At 40.0% G+C, this 23,355-nt stretch overlaps 1 protein-coding gene across 3 annotated transcripts in view; it reads right to left on the bottom strand.

Moving 5' to 3' along the window:
* Positions 1-863: 863 nt before the first annotated feature.
* LOC139467942 (3-phosphoinositide-dependent protein kinase 1-like) overlaps positions 864-23,355 on the bottom strand; it is a 28,202-nt gene continuing 5,710 nt past the window's right edge. For 2 of the 3 annotated variants that reach the window (XM_071249540.1, XM_071249539.1), the window contains 14 exons: positions 22,318-22,473; positions 21,898-21,940; positions 20,951-21,088; positions 19,041-19,185; positions 17,671-17,786; positions 15,138-15,234; positions 14,947-15,015; positions 13,343-13,439; positions 12,547-12,723; positions 10,405-10,451; positions 9,498-9,612; positions 6,961-7,058; positions 3,897-3,951; positions 864-3,598 (listed from right to left, as the gene is read on the bottom strand). In XM_071249540.1, coding sequence (XP_071105641.1) covers positions 3,479-3,598; positions 3,897-3,951; positions 6,961-7,058; positions 9,498-9,612; positions 10,405-10,451; positions 12,547-12,723; positions 13,343-13,439; positions 14,947-15,015; positions 15,138-15,234; positions 17,671-17,786; positions 19,041-19,185; positions 20,951-21,088; positions 21,898-21,940; positions 22,318-22,449 — 1,449 coding nt within the window. In that variant the 5' untranslated portion in view covers positions 22,450-22,473 and the 3' untranslated portion in view covers positions 864-3,478. Of the gene's footprint in view, positions 3,599-3,896; positions 3,952-6,960; positions 7,059-9,497; positions 9,613-10,404; positions 10,452-12,546; positions 12,724-13,342; positions 13,440-14,946; positions 15,016-15,137; positions 15,235-17,670; positions 17,787-19,040; positions 19,186-20,950; positions 21,089-21,897; positions 21,941-22,317; positions 22,474-23,355 lie in introns of those variants that run through there. The other variant, XM_071249541.1, reaches the window with a different exon arrangement.

Below are 23,355 nucleotides of genomic sequence, written 5' to 3'. Positions count from 1 at the left end.
ATCTCAAAATACAATATTTACAAATAATAATAATAACAAAACTTTATACATTGTACAGATTTGTCAACAACAAAACAAAACACAGATTAGGGGTTCCGTAAGTGGCAAGACATTTCTATACAGGACAAATGTCTGCAACAAATCAACACAGTACTGGTATGTTAACTCAAGGAGGGATTCAACTACATTGACAGTACACATGACTGAACGAGTTACTATTATATATGATCGTGGTTATGGATACAGGCAATCGTATAGAACTGTTTTATCTGGTGGGAAGGTGCATCATTTACTATTTTACATGTAATATTTTTTAATAGATACATACTTCATTTTGGATAAATTTTCTAAAAGAGTGAATAAGTAAATTAAATTTTAAAAAAATAGTATATTTATGATATACTAGCACTTTCCTTATTTTCTTTGATCCTATAAACATAATGCATGTGTCTCCAGCAGGTCTTCGACCAGAGTTACCTCCCCTTTAGCTCTCACTTTACTCTCATCTAAAAGCTGCACAAACTTCATTCGGGGGCAGGATGTTTCTAGTTGACGATCACCTCCAGCTGATTAGAGAGCAGCAAAGCTATAAGCTGAGTATGAGTAAAGGAACCCTTGAGACAATCAAAAGAGCTGCACTGCTGAGTCCCAACACAACTGCAGTAGATATGTGGATCTAGTCATCCAACTGGTGACAGTAGACGTGGTGCTTGTACTTACAAATCTGCCCATTATTCTCGCACAGAGGGCATGGTAAACTAAATCTGGTCTGCTAACCGACAAAGATGTCAGCACTTCATGTATGTAGTAACCTTCCAAAGGAAAGATTATTCACAAAACTATTAAAAAGAACAAAAAAAGGATATTAAAGAATAGCTCACAACAACATGCTGCCAGCTGATCAGAGATGGAAAATGAGGGCTCGAGGGGAGGTAACTCTAGTCGGTGACAGCATTTGGAGCACCCCCTGCTGGAGAGGCATGTTTTGGGTTCTGCATCATAGGTTCAATAAATCATGAAATTGCACTTAATTAATTAATAACATCACCATAATATTCTAATTGATAAAAATGATGTTACCAGGAAAAAACTAATTTGCACTACAACTAGCAAAAAAGAATACCGGTAGTTTTAACGAGAAGTGAAAGCATCAGTCTTACATATAAAAAACAAGGAGAGAAAAAACAGCCTACTACAGAACAATCTCAACACAATGACACACTGGATTCAGAGATTTGCAATTTCAGCTTCTATGTACTATAGCTTTAATGATTGATTACTGAAGCAAAAGGATCGACCAGCAAATTTGTTCATTTGCACTTTACTCACACTATTATGGGTAGAAATTGACTTGGTAATTTCTGATGTGGTGCTCAAAGTTTTATCTACATAACATGTGAACCTTTCAGGTACTGTAATAATTCCATGTAGCATCTGGAAACAGCTTACAGAATGTGGCTTCACGGCAGGTGGGGCATATTATTTTGAGTGAGTTGCGTTTAACTCCTTTGGACAGTATTCCAGTTATATCACGGCATGTCAGCTTGATGTGGGAAGAAAGTCCTGAGGGATGCAGGACTCAGACATTTTCCACTTTGGTGAAACCAACACGTATGGTCATGGTGCTGATAAACATAGAAACATAATCAGGCAAACTGGGATTCGAACTCACGATTACACATTCCATGTTATTTTGAATGATTTAATATTTAGGCTTCACAAAGAGGAGTGAAGAAGTGAGTTTATCATTATCAAACAGTATTTCAGTAATATCCTGGCAAGTCAGCTTATGTTGGAGGCCTAAAGAAATGCAGGTCTCGGATGTTTACCACTTGGGTGAGACTTGCAAGCATGGCTGTGGTGCTGACAAAACCATGATCATAAACTGGGATCTTAACCCAGGATCTGCAGATCCTGACTCGACTAATGGATGCAACTCTGTACAATGAACTGCAGCGACCTTGACCACTGGGTCCCCCGTGATGAACAACAATGGCATCACACTGATAATGATGTAGTGCATAATACCACATAGGCATGATTCCGATAATGAACATATTCCACATAGGTAAACAATTTCTGGCATTGTCATGACTTGCAGACAAATGATCCACACAAATTCATTAAGATCAGATCTTTCCCTCTGATACGATAACTTTGTGAAGATCTGAAATCCCTCCATAGGAGGTAGCATCAGGTTAATCAAATGGTCACGCATAGGGGTTTTGTCTCAGAGTAAAAGATGGGATTTTAATGAGACTGAGAGAACCAAGACAGTAATCCACTAGGTTGTAAAGATAGGTCAGTCACCTCAGATTTGATGACGTCCTGAAGAATGGACTGGACTTATTTATGGCACATTCCATGACTATTTGAAAGACAAAAACAGAAAAGACTGCATGTGCTAAGATGCACAAGCAGCAAAACATACATTACTATAGCAACTAGTGCAGATGAATGAATCCATACACAAGCAACATTGCGTAACATTAACAGACAACAGCAACCATGGCAACAGAACCACATCATAGGTACTGTCTGGGAGCAGTCCCATCTATTGCATGAAACACTGTTAAAAGTTAAGTTCAGAATTAAAGTGAAATTCTTTAAATTAATTATCAAAAGCAAAACAGAAAGAGCCAAAGGAATATAATCCTTTCTTAAGACAGATTTGCTAACCTTATTTGAAGTACAAATGTTTATATCCTACTTCACATTTGATGGGGATATTGTTTATCCTCCCATGATACACACATGGTTCTAAAACCGGTAATAAGTCAAGTGTATAGTTCAATATACCTGACATCATTATCCCTATCAAAAGTGGAATAGTATAGTACTAGATTGGAGTATTAAGTTTTAATTGGGAATACATAGCAGACTGCTAATAACTTGACTATTGGGGCATATACACAGAGATGAATCTAGGATGACAACAAAGGGGTGATGGAAGGGGGAGGAATGACACATTAACGTGAGCACCTAAGGACGCACTAATACAACCTACTTGCATTAAAGTGTTTTCCGACATTCACAGATATGACCACCAAGTGGCAAGACTGATTACAGACTATTCCACTTTGAAACACAAATTGTGATTGGACCATGACAATCATAAACAGGATTGTAACAACCTCTCTGATTGGCTGCTTTGGTAACTTCCATTTCATTGACTTTAATGGTGGATGATTACAGTATTACATGTCTCCTTGGAGATTGTTCCAATGGCCATTGGTCATGTATAACACAAATGAAAAAGTTATGGGCTCATATCTGAATGAGAATAATCCCCCGTTAAGATTAGAATTTGATGGGAATGTGCAGTGATACTGAAGGAATCCCTCCATTGTGTGGCCTAGATTTATCTCTGTGTACAGCATTTACAGCTTGTAGAGCACATTGATATCCAGTCCCAGTGCATGCCAGTATGCTAGGTATGTCAGTATGTCAGTATGCCACACACACAGTCCCACCATGGCTAGGGCCTCTCCACTGGCTTGTTGTCGGAACTGTAGTACCGCCTCCACACCTCCCTTATCTTACGAACCCATTCTTCCGTTCGGGATTCAGGGTCCTCTAAGTAATATGTCCTGTTAGGCTGTGGGTGGAAAAAACAACAATTTTTTTTACATACATTCAAGAGATTTGATTTTTATATTATCTGTTCTATGAAATACTGGAAACATGTTTTCCACATAAAAAAACAAATTAATTGCTGGAGACTTTCCAGGCTTATTCTTATCCTTGGGCCTTATCCATTATACAGGGATGAGAATGGATATTTTCCTTTTCAATGGAGCCTTGTCCATAATTTGGGGATGTTCATGGGGGTTCAGAGTTGCTCTAAATTTGCGGATCTGTGGAAGATTCTACTTCACAATGTGTACTGTACTTACAGTATGTACAAAGAATATCTTGAAATTCTTGGCTTCAGGACGAAGTTCTTTGGACCTGTGACAGACAGAAAGGTAGAGATAAGGAAAGAACCAAGGACTAATATAACACAACCCTTCCCTTCCCTTCCCTTCCCTCACGACACCTTGGTAATAGTGCCCAACACAAGTAAACCGGAAACAACAGTATCAGGGTTTGACATGACGCACATAGGTGCATCCAGTATGCACAAATGGCGAGAATCAATCTCATTAAAATCAGATCTTTGTACTCGCTACCGCTAAACAAAGATCTGAGGACATCCCATTAAGGGTCATGTCAGAACGACCTTTCATCCGACCAATCAGAGCGTCGCTTACCAGATCATGAAAGTGACAGTCAGAATCTGTTTTCTAATCATGCAACCACGAAATATTTAACATGGTGTATTCTGAACGACAGTTACAGGTTTTATGATTATATCCATATGATCTAGGCCATCGATAAGCCATTCCAGAGTGTTCTTCTTACCAGTTTTAATTTTTTTAAATCAAGAATACGTCAAAATATGTTTTGAAGCGTAGTTTGAAACTAGTGTCGTAAAGCTCGAGAAAGCTGCTTTCTGATTGGCTAATGTAGATTTCTTGTCAGTCATTTCATTGGTCGGTCAATATTCGCAAAAGGTCGTTCTGACGTGACCCGTAATGGGATATCCTCAGATCTTTGTTTAGCAGTAGCGAGAAATAAGATCTGATTTAAATGAGATTGGGCGAGAATGGATGCAGGAAACAAATATACTGTGTCCCATGGGACACACAATATTTAATATTCATTGTACCTCCAGCGTATAAAGAGCAATTATGGGTATCTGTTATTTCAACCATCAGTTATAACCACTGTCCACATGATCACTGATTTATTCCAGGCTGTAAAGACATGATCTTAATGTACAGACACTACACCGTTTCATTACTTTACAGGACCCTCATATTGCCTGCAAGGACCCTTACAATTAATTATTGGACTCTCGACGTTGTAAGTCAAGGTACAACCCTGAGTATGCATGCTTATTCAGTGTTCCAATTGGGTCATATTGACTTTGGAATTAGCATCACATGTAACTATCCAAACACATCTCATTTCAATAATCACTGATGTTAAAACAAACATATTTCCAATCTTCCAACTAATTCTAATTAAGGTCATGTTCAGAATGACAAACATTTCTAATTTGAGTTTGGTTTGTTGTTTAACTTAGCACACAGCAATATTCCAGCTGTTTGACAGCAGCCCATAAATAATCCAGTCATGGCCAGGCAATCCAGTGATTGATCTCATCAGCAATAATGTACACCATGACATGATGTCATCCAAGAGACAGTCTTAGCACACAAGCCATGAAGTCTCCTCTTACGACCAGCAAAGGGTGAGTTGCAAGCTACCAGTTTTATTATCCCCATGAGTTTTTTTTGGCTTGTTTGTTGTTTAAATTCGCACTCAGCAATAATACAGCTATATGACGGCGGTCTGTAAATAATCGAGTCTGGAACAGACAATCCAGTGATTGACATCATGGGCATCGATCCACACAATTGGGATATTGCATCAACCAAGTCAGCGAGCCTGACCACCTGATCACATTAGTTGCCTCTTCCGACACAGCATAGTCACCTTTTATACGGTAAGCATGGGTTAGTGAAACCTATTTTACCCCATCTTTCCGAGGCAAGAGAGTTAACTGACTTAAAAGTCCAGTTTCCACCCTTGCCGAACTAGGCTGGAATTACTGGGGTCGATCGTAGCGCCACCGGTGGCTATTACCAGCTATGTCCCTTCTAAGCCTCTCCTATGGACCAATCAGATTCCACCTCTCGTATCACTTGCGTTTGCTTCACACAAAATGGTGGTGCCCAGTCAGGACGATCTGATCGATATTCAAGATCTATGTTGTGATCAAACGGGTCTTACAGAGCGAAATGCATCAAATCACGCAAGCACTTTGATTAAAAACATGAAAAGATTTGGAAAATATCTGCTGACAACGAGTTGGTGGTGCACTTGCTTTGCAAATCCTGCAATCGACCAAAATCTGCACGGCGGTTTACGAACCGGATTTCGATTTTGGTGGGCGATTTTGATTGGACTATGCATAGACTCGTTAGTCCAGCCAAAATGTAACTCCATAATACCAGCCTAGTTCTGCAAGGGTGGAAACTGGACTTTTATAGTCAGTTAACTCTCTTGCCTCGGGAAGATGATTCTACCCCGGATCTTCTTGAGTCTACCATGGAGGTAAAGCTACAATGGACAGTTTTCAGTGGAAGTATCAGCTCAGTGTTGGAGGACAGGTGATAGTGAAGGACAGGTATGTCAAACAATCCATGGGGACTCCTGGTTAGAATAGGCCCGCTGCAACCTATACTGGTCATAAGAGGCAACCAAATGGATTGGGTGGTCAGGCTCGGTGACTTGGCTAATATGTGTGTCATTGTACCTTGACGGTTCAGAGGCTGCCGTCAAATAGCTGGAATATTGCTGAGTGCAGAGCTAAGCAACAAACAAAGCACATATTACTGGGGACCTATTCTTACCCAGAATCCCCACTGATAGAATTGTTTTATAGGCATTAGGATTAAAAAACAATAAAAGAATTAGTTCGCAGGCAATGACTTGAAAATATAGTGCAGGCAGGCTGTTTTTTTTGCTTGTTCAAACTAGTATTCAAACCAAATATACGGTTGTGTACCATCAAATCAACCTGGGAAAGGATCTCCTACATTAACCAGCATACAAACTCCTATTGCTGCCATGACCATAACACGAGATGCGCAGTAAAGCAGTGCGCATGTAAAGGGAAGTAACTGTGTGCTATATCTGATCTCATTTTTTCTAAGTTTTAGGATTTTTTATTTGTTTTATAAATAGAAATAAAAATAAAATAAAAACGAAACATGCGACAAACTTAATGATGATGCAGGCGGTGCCTTTTTAGCCTTACTTAGAAGTTGACAGATGACAAAGTAGACACAATTTATGGATAACAAATTGTAAATAAAGAAGCTGCTATCCCTAAATTGTGTATCTCACCATGGTATCTGTCCCTTGAGGACCATGTTGGCAGGGTCAACGTAGTACAGGTGGGGGCCCTCTGTCAGCAACAACATGCGCCTCCGGGCAAACAGACCCTGCAACAGAAAGTGGCATTATCAATACTCATTGTCAAGTCACTGTCTTCTGAAGACCTGGAAAGTTCGGTTGAATATCATGACATCATGGTATTTGTCACACGATCGACACTCCACAATTGACCCAAGCTGAATTGTCTTATGTACAAATCACCGCGAAAAGCTGGAACAATGTTAATGCAGTGAAAAGCAATATTTGGGGAAGACTACTTGTACAGGGGCCACCTGGTCGGTACTCAGTTAAAGCAGTGCCTTGTCAATTGATTTTTCACTTATATAGCACACAACAATTAATCATTTGATTAATGATATCTCCTACATGGTGATCAACCATGTGGTCCCTATGCTGGCAGCCTTCCCTACTTATTCATTCAATCCTAAACTCCTCCACTCACTGTCTTTATAAGTATCATATAAGTCTGTTGATATCATGGTGGTTGATGCATGTCACAATCAATTAATTCAGGCCCCAAGATAGAGCTCATCATCACAGAAATATTTCACTGAAAACGAAGGTTGTATTTTGCAATCATATTCAGTTCAGGCCTTTCAGTTCATAACATCCTGTCCATCCTGCTATTGACAAATGTAATAATATTATCATAAGAATTTATTTATACAGCCCCAAATACCAGCCACGCTGCACACAGTCGCTTTACTCTATTATTACCCCGGGCAATGGATCAGTGTGTACTAAATTTTCATTCTCAGCTTCCTGGGGAGTATATAACCCAAGCTGCCTTTGAGGTACTAGAAGCTGACAGCTTTATAACCATCTCCTTCTACTGGGTACCATTCACTGCTGGGTGAAGCGAGGCATATTTTGAACAGTCCCTTGTCTAAGGAGACACCACATGTGCTACACGACCTTCAGTGTGGAGCAGGAAACTCTCCGGAGTTAAGCTGCTGAATATGGTCACCCATCCAACCAACGTTTCTTTACTTCATCTCATTGTGACCTGTGCGCTGTACACAGGACCACGTGCCACCGCTAAAGACAAAGTACTCTTTTCACTGGTTGCACATGTGAGTGAGAACACATGAAGATCTGAGGTACAATAGGTCTTCAGCATCCTATGCTTGGCGTAAAAGGCGACTATGCTTGTCAGAAGTGGGGACTAACGGGATCGAGTGGTCAGGCTCGCTGACTTAGTTGTCATTGTATTACAATTGCATGGACTGATGCTCATGATGTCAATCACTGGATTGTCTTTTCCAGACTCAATCATTTACAGACCACCATCACATAGCTGGAATATTGCTGAGTGTGGCGTTAAACAACAAACAAACAAACAAAACATGTGAGTGAGTGATTGAACATAGATTTGAACACAATTTCACTCATATGAAAGCATAGCAGCTTGAAGTGGGAAGTAAGCTGGAAGTGATGAAGGTCTCGGACACATACCACTGGTGAAACACGCAAGATCTGGTCTGATAATGACAGACCACACATTACTCAGGGAAATCCAAAATGTGTGATTGAAGTAACAGATTCAATGGGGTTGAACACTGCTTTGCACCAGTATTTGAAATAATTTTAAAACCCAACAAGACAGTCGAGCAGGTGACCTATAAGTGTTGCCTGCCCATCTTCCAAGTTACCTGCCCGTATTCAGACATAATAAATATTGAAAAATCGCAACCCAAAAAGAGAGAAACAAATCATGTCTTGATTCAGCTGAAATAATGCAAACAATTACTTGCGAATCTACAAGGAGAAAATAAAACAGAATACGTAAGTAGTCTTAAAATTATCTGCCAGACAGTCAGGCAGTTGGAAGAAAATGTCATTCAGCCCAACACAAGAGTTACTAGCCACAAGCAGGCGGGCAGGCAGGCAGGCAATTATTTCAGACACTGCATTGAACAGTATTTCACAGTGTGGCAATTTGATGCTCGAGAAGCACAAGTGATACAAGTCTTAGATGTTTACCACTTTGGTGAAACGCATGAGTAGGGACGGGTGTTGACAAACCTAGAAACATAACTGTGATGTAACCATTGATCATAGGTTTCCAGCAACTCTGCAGGGAATTCTGACACCTTCGAGGACCAGATCATCATTCTTCATTCTTTTCAGTTACAAGAATAAATAAATCAGTTTTCAATCCAGTGACAAATTTAATTCATTCACACTTCTTCGTCTAAGTAATAACGTTGTGAACAATGTTTTAATCATGTAAACAGTTGTATCATACACAAACACGGGACTTATAATCAGTTCTATGTAATACTCTAGCAAATAGGGGCACTGGGGTAGCCTTTTGGTTAAAGCATTTGCTCGTAACATCGAAGACCCATGTTTTATTCCACACATAGACACAAAGCGTTAAGCCCATTTCTGATGTTCCCTGCCATGATATTGCTGGAATATTGCTGAAAGCAGCACAAAACCTCGCTCACTATCAGCCAAACAGAGAGAAAGTCTGAACCAACCTTCCGTTTATCTATCAAGCCTTGTTTGAGGATAAGGTTGCCCTCCACAAACTGGTGGTACTTGTTACCTGTGGCCTGTCTCTCCAGCTCCTTCTTGCGCTCGTCAGCCGTCATACTGTCAACACAAACACATACTGGTGTAACTGGAGGCAAATGGCAGTGGGACATTGTCTTGATGTTATCAAGTTGTGAAAAGACATTCTTCTGTCATTACAAATTGTGAAAAATAAAGCATTAAATTTCTTCAGGACATTTTGGATAACAATGAGTCTATGTCGTTGTGGGTGAGGGATTGGGTTTCAACATCAATCTGACAAGTATCTCACTTTATCTGGAATACTGTATTCGACGAAAATAAGCGCCCACGGCGATATTTGTTAATATATTGGCAAGTGAACAATCCCAATTAGCACCCCTTCCAACTGATCAGTGTACACAAGACTTATTTATTCGCGTATGATACACACTCGTGTGTTATATGAACTCTGAATTATGGGCAATTTAATTCTGGAAAAATATATCTGTCGTACATAAACATTTCAGGTTGTCAGCTTAAACCACAAAATTTATCTTTCAACTCTGTTTTTTTCCACCAAAACAATATTCTAATAAGAGCCCCCTATTCCTAATTTTGAGAGCGCCCTGGCCGCTTATTACGTCGAATACGGTAGTTGTAATCCTTGGCTAGCATCAATTCCTGAAGCTTGGTCATAAAGCTGACAAAAGTGAAATAACTATATGCACACAGTTGTCATGTTTCCTCCTGACACTGAATGAGCAAAATGTCTTCCTTGTTCCTCCAAAAATTGGTTTATCCCCAAGTTTAAATCTGAAACGGTGTGTCTGACTAATGCAACCAGAGCCGATATTAAGAATAAGTTAAGGCTCTCCCATCACTTTTACTTACACTGTGTCTGTTATTATCTCAACTAGTCTCTTGTCATCAAAGCCAACCTGTAAACAAAAGGAAGAACCAATAATTAAGTTTGACTGTTTAATGCTGCAGTCAGCAATATTGTAGCCACATGATGGCAGTGTGTAAAATAATCGACTCTAGACCAGACATTGGGAAACTGGAATACAATCACATGCATCAACAAAGTCACCGAGTCTGGACAAGATAATCCAGTTGAAATCATGAGCATCGATTTTCGGAATTGGGATATGATGACATGCATAAACTAAGTCTTGACCACCCAATCCTGTTAGTCGCCTCTTACGACAAGCATGGGTTGCTGAAGATCCATTTTAACCCGTATCTACATGGGTGTCCAATAATTGAATCTAAGTTGTATTTTATCATCATGAAGTAACAAAAAAATAGAAAATGTGATCTGAATCCAAACACAAAACAGTTTACAAACTCATCCCTAGTTTGGACCACAGCGGTGGCACAGCATCCATTCCTAGCATCAGTTTTTGTGTCTCCCCTCATTCACAGTGTATCATCTGTCCCATATTTAGATTTACCGTATTCGACGTAATAAGCGCCCCGCTCTAATAAGTGCCCACGTTGACATTTGCTAAGATATTGGCTAGTGAACAATCCCAATTCGCACCCCTTCTGATTGATCAATGTACAAAAAGATTTATTTATTCGCGTATAATACTCACTCGTGTGTTATATGCAACCTTAATTATGGGCATTTAATTCTGGAAAAATATATCTGTCGTACATAAACATTTCAGGCTGTCAGCATAAACCACAAAATTTATCTTTCAACTCTGTTTTTTTTCACCAAAATAACATTCTAATAAGAGCCCCCTATTTCTAATTTTGAGAGCGCCCTGGGCCCTTATTACGTCAAATATGGTATTACCTACGAGGGCAAACATATCGGGGTTCATAACAATTATGTGCCCTAGGGTCATATCACATCACACGTCAACAGTGTATTGTTTCCATCATCCAGACAGCATTGTTGACGTCATCCGAATCTTATTGTGACGTCAGGTCGGAATGACGTCACACTAGAAACGATGTCATTGCTGAAGACTGTTGACGTAAATCGACAAATAGTGGTTCCGCTGCAGTTGCAACTTGCTGTCCTTATAGGTAAACAATCAAATTCGTCTCTGTATGTAGATATCTTTTTTGGTAATAAATAGAAAATTATATTCATGTTCATGTCATACTATGTTACAACACTCATGCCTAATTATTTTGACACTCGTGTCGCTAACATAGTATGAGATGAACACTCATATCATATCCTCTATGTATCACAACAGGGGTCGACAGATAGACCCACTAGAAAAGTCTGTCAATGTGCTCTGTAGGATTTACAGTGCACTTGTACAATTCTGTTTGGCTACAATTGATAAAACAGTTGCATGAACTAATTAAATATTATCTTCCTTCATTTACCACAACAGGAACAGTGCAATGTCAGTCAACAGCAATTTTTAGCATCATGTCAATTGACAAATACTCAAAACAAAGCTTTGATGTCCAAAACAAGGAGTCCAGCTAAAAGACAAGTAGCAGTTTAGGAAAACATGGCAGCCCCAACTAAACTGCTTCCATCACTGAGCTCCACAGCTCAGGGTTATGACTAGTTGATGGGAGATACGCCTTCAACTTACTCTCTCTGAGCTCAGGGTTTTGACAAGCTGCTGGGAGATACGCCTTCAACTTACCCTCTCTGAGCTCAGGGTTATGACAAGTTGCTGGGAGATAAGCCTTCAACTTACCCTCTCTGAGCTGCACAGCTCAGGTTTATGACAAGTTGCTGGGGATATGCCTTCAACTTACCCTCTCTGAGCTCCACAGCTCAGGGTTATGACTAGTTGCTGGGAGATACGCCTTCAACTTACTCTCTCTGAGCTCAGGGTTTTGACAAGCTGCTGGGAGATACGCCTTCAACTTACCCTCTCTGAGCTCAGGGTTATGACAAGTTGCTGGGAGATAAGCCTTCAACTTACCCTCTCTGAGCTGCACAGCTCAGGTTTATGACAAGTTGCTTGGAGATATGCCTTCAACTTACCCTCTCTGAGCTCCACAGCTCAGGGTTATGACAAGTTGCTGGGAGATACGCCTTCAACTTACCCTCTCTGAGCTCCACAGCTCAGGGTTATGACTAGTTGCTGGTAGATATGGCATCATTTTGGGTGCAGGTCCATCTTTCAAAGAGTCCCAATTGATGCCCTTGAAAAACTCATGATCTTTCAGTGGGCCAAATCCTCCTAACTCTGGACAACCCAAACGATTTGTTTCATCTATGACCTGAGAAAATAAAACCAAACTAGAGATCCTTTCTTAATTTATATCTTCATGAAAATTGAACAACTGTAACTTACAAACAACATATGACATTTTGGCATCTCCACCATCTTTGATTGTTTGTTGTTTTATGCCGCACTCAACAATATTCCAGCTATATGACGGCAGTCTGTAAATAATCAAGTCCAGACCAGACAATCCAGTGATTGACATCATGAGCATCGATCTACACAATTTTCGATATGATGAAATGCATTAATCAAGTCACTAAGCCTGACCACCCGATCCCGTTAATCGCCTCTTACAACAAACATAGTTGCCTATAGGCAAGCCTGGGTTGCTGAAGAGCTATACTAACCTGGATCTTCACAGATATCTCCAACATGTGAGTGAATTGGGATTAAAGCTATTATGACTTGTTTGTATTTAGTGCCAAAATCAAAATAATTCAAGCTCTATGACAGTGTCTTGAAGATATTTCGGTCAAGACAATCCAGTGATTGACGTAGAGCAACGATTGACACCTTGGTGAACTGAATACAATTTTTATTCCAAATACAGGCAGTTTATCATCCCCAAACACACTCATTTGACAGCCTCCATATATCAGAATTCTACTTACCAATAACCTTTCTACTAAGTCTGTGGCTGAATCTGGAAAACCTTCGGGAAAATCATACTCTAATTTTGTTATTTTCTGGAATATTTGGTATTCATGCCTGAAAAAAAGAAGAAAAAGAATAGATAGCAGTGTGATCAATGAAAAGAAATCATTCTAATAGAAATGAAGCTATATATCCTACTCAAAAGAAGTTAAGGAGCATCCGATTCTTTCATATGACGGTAGTTATGTCATGATCTTGTTACTATAGCAATAGTCTTCAGCTACCCATTCTTGCCATTAAAGGCCACTATGCTTGTCGTAAGAGCGAGGGTGGTCAGGCTCACTGACTTGGTTGAGGCATGTCATCGATCCCAATTGCGTGGATCGATGCTCATGATGTCAATCACTGGATTGTCTGGTCCAGACTCGATTATTTATAGATCGCCGTCATATAGCTGGAATATTGCTGAGTGCGGCGTAAAACCAACCAACCAACCAACCAACCAACCAACCAACGAAATATAGCAATATGAAAGAATCCTCAGGTATGGCTTAATAACTATAGTAATATGAAAGAATCAAGTGGTCCTTAACTTCTTTTGAGAAGCTTATCATTGTTACCATGATTGTGAAGGTATGAATAATAGAGCAGAATGTAAATTTTACATTACTCAATGGTTAATGACAAATATTTTCTCGTGAAAACAATGAAAGCATTCACATAAATATTCAAAAGTCAAACAACTGCAGAGGGTTAAAGTGACACAGCTCTCAGCTGCGGGAGAAAGACGGTGAGTGGAATTTAACACCGCCTTGAACACCATTGTTGATCAACGCCACTATCAGAAATATTCCAGCTATATGACAGCGGTTTAAAAATAGTCGATTCTGGACGAGACAATCCAGTGATCAATATTATGAGCAATGATCTGATTCAATTTAACATATCAAGGGTTCCAATGTATGGGCCACACTGTTGAACGTAGATATGGCATATGAACGTAGAGTCAGTTTGTTTGGTTGTTGACGACAAGCTCATGTGTGAGAGACAACTGCACAGAAATAGAGATGGTGACTTCACTTAACAATGGAATCAAGGATGGCAAAGTTGGTTGGTTTGTTGTTTAACGCGACACTCAGCAACATTCCAGCTATATGACGGTAGTCTGGAAATAATCTGTCTGGACCGGAATCCACATGATTGATATCATGAGCATCGATCCACGCAATTGGGATCGATGACATGCATCAACCAAGTCACCTCTTACGACAAGCATGGGTTGCTGAAGACCTATTCTAACCCGGATCTTCACAGGTCCAGATGGCAAAGTGAAGCAATGGCTCATTTTCAAAATGGATGGAACGGTGTGCTGCAATTTGAAGAGCTGTTCAACAAGATAAATTCTTGCCCTCAAATACTCAATAACACCTGCAATTGTGAAGATATGTAACTGCTCTTCTCCAACATGTCCAATACAGGATTAGCTCTGTGAACAATACTGATGGTTTTTTTGTGTATCATGATTGGCATGTTGTCTATTAAATAAACTTTGTCTTGTCTTGCCTAACTCAAGCAACATGATCACACTCAACAATCAATTGAATCCAAGTTGTGCACTTACCCTCCCCTGAATGGCGGCAAGCCTGCCAGGAACTGGTATATGATACATCCTAACGCCCATAGGTCCGAGCTGCAACAACACAACATTCCTTGTCACCTCGGCCTCAACACTTTCACCTACATATGAATAGGATTTGTTTTGACATTACATTGATGTTACAGACAGAATTATGAAATGTGACAAACTTGTACCTGAATGATGCCTTCTTGCTCGTGAGTACCTCCGGGGACACATACTGGGCAGTTCCAACAAAGGAGTTCCGCCGCCCACCCGAGGCTGGAGTGCCATCTGAACAATAATCAAGTCAACTGTTATCAATTCATCAAATCTATCTGCAATCAAGTCAACTGTTATCAATTCATCAAATCTATCTGCAATCAAGTCAACTGTTATCAATTCATCAAATCTATTGGATCAGGAAGAGTTGGTTTATACAGTATTTCAGTTACATATCATATCATGTCAGCTAATGTGAGAGGAAAACCCAAGGTGACGTCACCATTTGGAAGAAACCCATGAGCTGAGGTATGGAGATTGACACAGGACTTGCACCAAAAACCTGCAGGTGAAAGGTCAGGTCTGCAAGCTGTTCTCGGACCAACTGGACATGCTCGTTAATATTGAGTAAGTGGGCAGACTTCTTTCCATGACAACCATATCGAAGTGAGTTAGTAGAGTTTACAGATAATGATGTAATGTTTCAGTCATATCAACAATTTACAGCTAGTGATAAGGTTTCAGTCATATCAACACTTTACAGCTAGTGATAATGTTTCAGTCATATCAACACTTTACAGCCAGTGATAATGTTTCAGTCATATCAACACTTTACAGCCAGTGATAATGTTTCAGTCATAAACACTTTACAGCTAGTGATGTTTCAGTCATATCAACACTTTACAGCCAGTGATAATGTTTCAGTCATATCAACACTTTACAGCTAGTGATAACATTTCAGTCATATCAACACTTTACAGCCAGTGATAATGTTTCAGTCATATCAACACTTTACAGCCAGTGATAATGTTTCAGTCATATCAACACTTTACAGCTAGTGATAATGTTTCAGTCATATCAACACTTTACAGCCAGTGATAATGTTTCAGTCATAAACACTTTACAGCTAGTGATGTTTCAGTCATATCAACACTTTACAGCTAGTGATAATGTTTCAGTCATATCAACACTTTACAGCTAGTGATAACATTTCAGTCATATCAACACTTTACAGCCAGTGATAATGTTTCAGTCATATCAACACTTTACAGCCAGTGATAATGTTTCAGTCATATCAACACTTTACAGCTAGTGATAATGTTTCAGTCATATCAACACTTTACAGCCAGTGATAATGTTTGTCATATCAACACTTTACAGCTAGTGATAATGTTTCAGTCATATCAACACTATAGAGCTAGTGATAATGTTTCAGTCATATCAACACTTTACAGCTAGTGATAATGTTTCAGTCATATCAACACTGTACAGCCAGTGATAATGTTTCAGTCATATCAACACTTTACAGCCAGTGATGTTTCAGTCATATCAACACTTTACAGCTAGTGATAATGTTTCAGTCATATCAACACTTTACAGCCAGTGATAATGTTTCAGTCATAGCTTGTTTTCGGAGGAAGCCCAAAGTGGGACAGGTTATATTGATTTAATGAACTCCATGACCGGGTTTTGGTACCAACAGACCAAGGATCATATTTGGAACAAATCTGGGATTCAAATCCATCATCAGTAAAACCTGGTTAAGGGAGGAAACTAAGCACAGTAAATCGTGGCACCTGAGACCACTGGGCATCTATGGATATTGCGCCAACACAATTACACAGGTAATAAAAACGTTTCAAAAAGAAACATTCAATATGGTCTACAAAACCTGAACAGGCAACTGGCTTTACAATCCATCTAGCATGATAATACACAAGAGTTTCTGTCAAAGCTTTATGGTCAATGCATGAAGTTTTATTCTGCATTTAGCATTATTCTATCAACTTAATTGCCTGTTATGTTAGTTGGATTAACTTGGGCCACGGGTGTTATTAATGAACCCTTAAACCACACCACCACCCAACCGCATCTTTTGAGCATGTGAGAGAAAGTGGCTGTGTCATGACAAGCTCAAAAAGTCCAAATAAAGATTGGAAGTCAAAGGGTTTGTGTCACATCCCTAAGTTCTAAGGGTAAATACCACAAGGACCCAAGGAACCCCAATTCAACTAGGGTCAACTGACTGTAAAAGTCCAGTTTCAACCCTTTCCAAACTAGACTGGAATTTCTGGGCTCCATCGTAGTGCCACCAGTGGCTACATGAGTTATGTCCCTTCTGTTGAGCAATCAGATTTCACCTCTCATATCACTTGAAATTGTTCAAACAAGACGATCTGATTGATAATCAAGATCTTTATTATGATAAAAATGGTCTTACCTCGCAAAGTGCATCAAATCACTTGAGCACTTGATAAAGAACATGAAAATATTTGGCAAATATCTGCCATGTTGTCATGATCTGGATGTCGATTTTGATTGGACTATGCACAGACTTGTTAGTCCAACCAAAATGTAACTCCATAATTCCAGCCTACTTCGGCAAGTCCTTAAATTGGACTTTAATAATCAGTTAATTTCCTTGCCTCAGGAAGATGGTCTGGGGTAGGCATGTGAGTGTGGTGCAAGCCTTAAATGCATTGGCTGTGATGGCCTTAAGTACCTCACCTCCACCTTTAGAGTTTTCTTCTGGAGAAGAGTCTTTCAAAATCTTGGCTGACCCAAAGTCAGTGATCTGGATATGCATCTCATCATTTAGAAGAATATTTTCGGGTTTGAGATCTCTGAAATATCAATTCAATATTGTACTACAGGATATTTTCATGTTTAAACATTTTGAATTTAAACCCCAAAAGACTAAAAATTATGTGTATCTCATCAAGGTAACAATTATTCTCCTTATCAAGATACCGTATTCGACGTAATAAGCGGCCAGGGCGCTCTCAAAATTTGAAATAGGGGGCTCTTATTAGAATAAAATTTTGGAGAAAAAAATACAGAGTTGAAAGATTGTAAATTTCATGGTTTATGCTGACAGCCTGAAATGATACAAAATAAAAGTCTGTGTGTATTATACACGACAGATATACTTACCCAGAATTTAATTGCCCATAAATAAGGTCGCATATAACACACGAGTGCGTATTATAAACGAATAAATAAGTCATGTGTACATTGATCAATCGGAAGGGGTGCTAATTGGGATTGTTCACTAGCCAATATATTAGCAAATATTGCCGTGGGCGCTTATTAGAGCGGGGCGCTTATTACGTCGAATGCGATATTTGGCATTCACCTAGTGATGTGTGCCTGTGTGAGCATGTGTGCTTGTACTAGTCCAAACTAATGCCAGTTTTACAGTGTTAGCCCACTGAGATATCATGCCACAGTTTAACATGGATACCTCATTCAAACACAGAATCGTGACTCCGAGCCAAACAGTCCTTCTTTTATCCCTTGATGCCCGGAACAGGGGGTAACAACAAATACCATCAATCCTCTCCAGGCATACACTTTATGCACCAAACCACAGGGGTGTTCTATGAATCTGTTGTATTACTGTTATCCATAAATTGTACAATAAGTTGCAACTCTTACAGTCTTAAAATAAGGTGAGGTGAGGTGAAATTGGGCTTAACGTCGCGTCCAAGATTATTGCACTTGTATAGCGACGTGCATGCGCGTGTATATGTGTGTGTGGCTGCTTGTACTAGTCCGGACTGATGCCGATTTATAGTGCTAGCTCACTGAGATACCATGCCGCAGTTTAACATGAATACCCCACTCAGACACAGTATACTGACTCCGAGCCGACCAGTCCTTGTTTTAGCCCCTTAATGCCGAGCGCCAGACAGGGTAACAACAAGTACAATCTTTTAACGTCTTTTTGTATGACGCGGCCCGGGATCGAACCCTAGACCTTCCGCTCTCCGGGCGGACGCTCTACCACAAGACCACGGAGGCGGTCGTCTTAAAATAAAGAGCTACTTGTTACAATGACTAAAATTATACATGGTATAATACAAATGTAGGCGTACCTGTGGATGATGCCTAGATTACGTAGATGCTGGAGCGCTATCACTATTTCCGCAGCATAGAACTGTGTACATGCTACATCAAAGGATGACAGCTTGTTCAGGTAGTGGAGCAGCTCTCCCCCTCTTGCATAACTCAACACAAAATCTGGATACTGGTCAAGGGAAGTACACCATGTTGGTTTTACAAGAACTATTCTCTGCATTTCCAGCCTACAATCTTTCAACACGGAATCAAATATGAGAGAAATACTTTTGTAACCATTTTCTTTGGTGTTTAACGCCGTACTCAGCAATATTCCAGCTAAATAATCGAGTCTGGATCCTCACAATTGGGATCAATGACATGCATCAACCAAGTCAGCGAGCCTGACCACCCAATCTCGTTAGTTGCCTCTTACGACAAGCAGCAGAAGATCCAGCAGAGATAGTGTGAAGAACTCGTTACCAAAATGTCTGGATGTGGGGAGCGAAATTGTGGTTGTTGACATCCGGACACTGAGGAAAGAAGTGATGTGTTCCCGTCTTGCGCATGCGCAGCTTTTTGGGGATAGATTACCCCCACAACTATAACATAGGTTGGCAGTAAAGAGGACATCTGTTCAAATTTTAAATTAAAATTTATAGTGTGATTAACAGGCAAACAGGAATTTATGGCAATGATGTAACAGAGGTAGGGTATTCAAAGGAATTATACTTTTTTTACCATTTTTATTGACAAAATGTGATGCAGTAATGTAGAGTTCTACACAGATGTCCATGACAAATATACATCCAGATTGACTGTTTTTTGTTTGTTTGTTGCTTAACGCTGCTCTCAGCAATAATCAATATGACAGCCTGTTACGAATCTGTCTGGACCAGACAAACCTTTGACTGACATCATGAGCACTGATCTATGCAAATGGGAGAGAATGACCGACTACGTCAGTGAGTTTGCCCTGATCCTGCTAGCCGCCTCTTAGGACAAGCATGGGCAGCTGAAGACCAATTCTGGCCCAGACTTCACTGGAGTGATGGACTGGTTGTCTTATTGCACCATCTATCTATATTACATGCCGGCAAAGATTTGTTGTCGGTGATGCTACCTACATGTGAAACAATGGTGACAGACTGTTTCTTACTTAACATACCTAACTGTTTGGAGTCCATCACAAAAAAATAACAGGGAAGGCAAAATGATCCCAAAACAGCTGATTTGGACAAATGTGGGCAGATTTTCAATCAATGGAATGACCTCTGACCAAACTCTTACACTCATCCTTCACTTTGTACATAATCCATAATTATCAGCTCAAGATTTCTGAAAGGAATCGTAGTCGCAGTAGTTTCTGACCATGGCTTGTACTGTGAATAGTGGTTATACTACTTCTAATTAAGGGGGATCCCAGGATCTCTGATGTTGTCAACTATTGTTCTAATGACCAAACATGATCAATTTCTGAGTGACTGAGTGAGTATGGTTTTACACCGCTTTTAGCAATATTCCAGCAAAATCATGGGGGGGGGGGGGCACCAGAAATGGGCTTCACACATTGTACCCATGCCGGGAATCGAGCCTGGGTCTTCAGGGTGACAAGCAAACGCTTTAACCACTAGGCTACCCAACCACCCTATCAATTTCTGAAGTAACAAACACTGAATATAGTACTGTTTATACCCCACTCAGACACAGTATACTGACTCCTAGCCCACCAGTCCTTGTTTTAGCCCCTTAATGCCGAGCCCAAGACAGGGTAACAGCAAGTACCATCTTTTGGTATGACACGGCCGGGGATCGAACCCCGGACCTTCCGCTCTCCGGGCGGACGCTCAACCACTAGGCTACCCGACCGCCCCCAAAAGTTTAATATTAAGCAGACATCCTTAATTGTGGTGTGCTGTGTTTGTGTCAAGTAGCTGCTGAAGGATACAAAGTCTCTCTGTGTCCTGAAATGTGCAGAAGAGTTGAATGAAGAAGGGGTGATTTAACTTCATGAGAACCTCTCTTTCTCTCATCACATATTCGTTCTTGCGTTCTTTGATTATATGCCTCTTGTCCAAAACTTTCACTGAAACAAATTGTCAAAAAAAAAATTAACCTTAGGGGTTAAATATATTACGTTTACGCTATGTTTTGTATCAGAGGAAGACAAACACATCGCTTTTAGCAATATTCCAGCAATATCACGGCATGGGACAACAGAAATGGGCTTCAAACATTGTACCCATGTAGGGAATCAAACACGGGTCTTTGACGTGGTGAGCAAATGCTTTAACAACTAGGCTACATCCCGTCCCTCCAGAAATGAGATATACTGAATGTTTCTCTCGCTCCTACAAAGATTTCAAGGCCTCAAAGCTGATTAGAAAGTTCACGTGTGGACTAGGGGCTAATACTGCAGACTGATTATGACGAACACAATCGCAAAAAATATTTGTTTAATGTTCCAAGCTGCTCCCAGCAACATTCCAGTCATATGACAGCAGCCAAAATACAAACTCATGATCGATATTGAGGCCTCAAAGCAGAAAAGAAAGTGTTGCTTAGCACCACCAACACTGCTACTATGCCACAGTGCAAGAACCATGAATGTGAAAGTAAGGACAAGACATTCCTTCCTTCAGTGAGTGAGTGAATGTTATGCTATACCGCAGTCATCAACATTCCAGCTATGTCACGGGAATTATCTTGTCACGGCCAACAAACCAGTGGTTGACAGTTGGCTGACAATGCTCAATGCAGTTGACACACAATCAGCCAGGGCAGACACTGCAATTCCTAGATCCTCACGAGTGAGCTGATCCAGCAAGCAGGTCTATCTATTCTGCCCCAGAATCCCCACCGAGTTCTTCCTTCCTCTAACTCTGTGCAACTCACCTGCTACTTCTTTATCCACGCCAACCTCCTTCGCCAGGTACACCTGAACCAGTGAGGTTAAGCATTACTTATACACAGGAACAGTTCACATATAATATCTTCCTAAGTCTTCTTAATCACAAGGACTTGATCAAAGACAAATCTATAAATCTAAAACGGAAGTGCATACAAGTATTTGAAAAATGAACTCATTACTCATTTGGAGGTGCACACATTTTGTTTATCAAAGTATTTCTTTCTCAATTTAGATCTAAGATGCAGTAATATAAAATTAAATGCATGTTTAACTTGTCCGTTATCATTACTCTGACATTAGGACAAAGTATATATGTATAAATTAACATATTAACAATGCTTTCAACCAATCAGACTGTATCACACACACCCGCCCATTTGTTTTACAATGATAATCTTTCTTACAGTTGAAAAAGATCCTTCTCCAATAGCTTTGCCAAAGATAAAATCATTTGGTGTCTTCTTTGCTGGCTTGTTTGTGGTTTCTGTGTCAGTCACAGACATTGATGAGGAGGAACTTGTTCGTCGAGACCCCATGTCCTCTCCAGCCTTCACCCCTGACTGGGGAAAGAAGGAGTCATTATCAACAAATAACACATTGAGTTGGGTTTGGGCCACTTGGAACAGTATTTCATTTCTATCACGAGGTCTCAGCTAAAAGTGGGAGGAATGATTGGATTTTTAACACAAAGTCAGGGAGAATCTTGGATTCAAACCCAGGATCATATGATTTTTGACTGCCTAAGGTAAGCAACTAGGCACAGCTAATAGTGTTGTGTTAGACAACCGGGCCACAATTTACACATTGAAGACAGGTATTAGCCACCAGGGATTTATCTAGCACTCCATGCTAAGTGTCACTGGCAGAAAAATTGGGGAAAAAATAATTATTTTGTTCACAACAGGGATTTTCTAAAAGTTTCTAGCTTCTTAAATTCAGATATATAAATATGCATTAAGCCTCTTCCATTTTATTGGCCCTGTTATCTGTGAAAAACAAGTCACGTCTTCAAAGAAATAACACCAGTTACAACTATATTAACATGAAGCGAAAACATTTTAATTTCAATTTGGGATTTTGAACGGACATCTGACCAGCTTCCAGCAGACTTAGGGCTGAATACCAAAGTACAGTCGGAAATGCTAGAAAAATGATTTTCTGGCTTCGTTTAATAAATACAAATCATAGGGCTATGAAAATACATAACACAAATCTACCTAATCAAGCCTATCCTAACTGACACTGTGATCAGCCTAAAAGGTACTATTACTGGTAAAATGATGATAAGATTAGAAAATATCCATGTGTTGTCATGCATGTACGAAAATGCCTAAAGCCTGAGGTATTTACCTAATACCTGTCCCGAGGTGATGACCTCAGACTGGCCTGTGCATCCGTCTCAAAATATTGCTGTTATTGTATTTCATTGACATATGCGTCAG

This window comes from Haliotis cracherodii, unplaced genomic scaffold (assembly GCF_022045235.1).
Source record: "Haliotis cracherodii isolate W230 unplaced genomic scaffold, xgHalCrac1.p SCAF_2, whole genome shotgun sequence".
NCBI classification, from domain to species: Eukaryota; Metazoa; Mollusca; class Gastropoda; order Lepetellida; family Haliotidae; genus Haliotis; species Haliotis cracherodii.
Note: the sequence above shows the minus strand (reverse complement) of the source record. Positions and strands in the feature narration are given on the sequence as shown.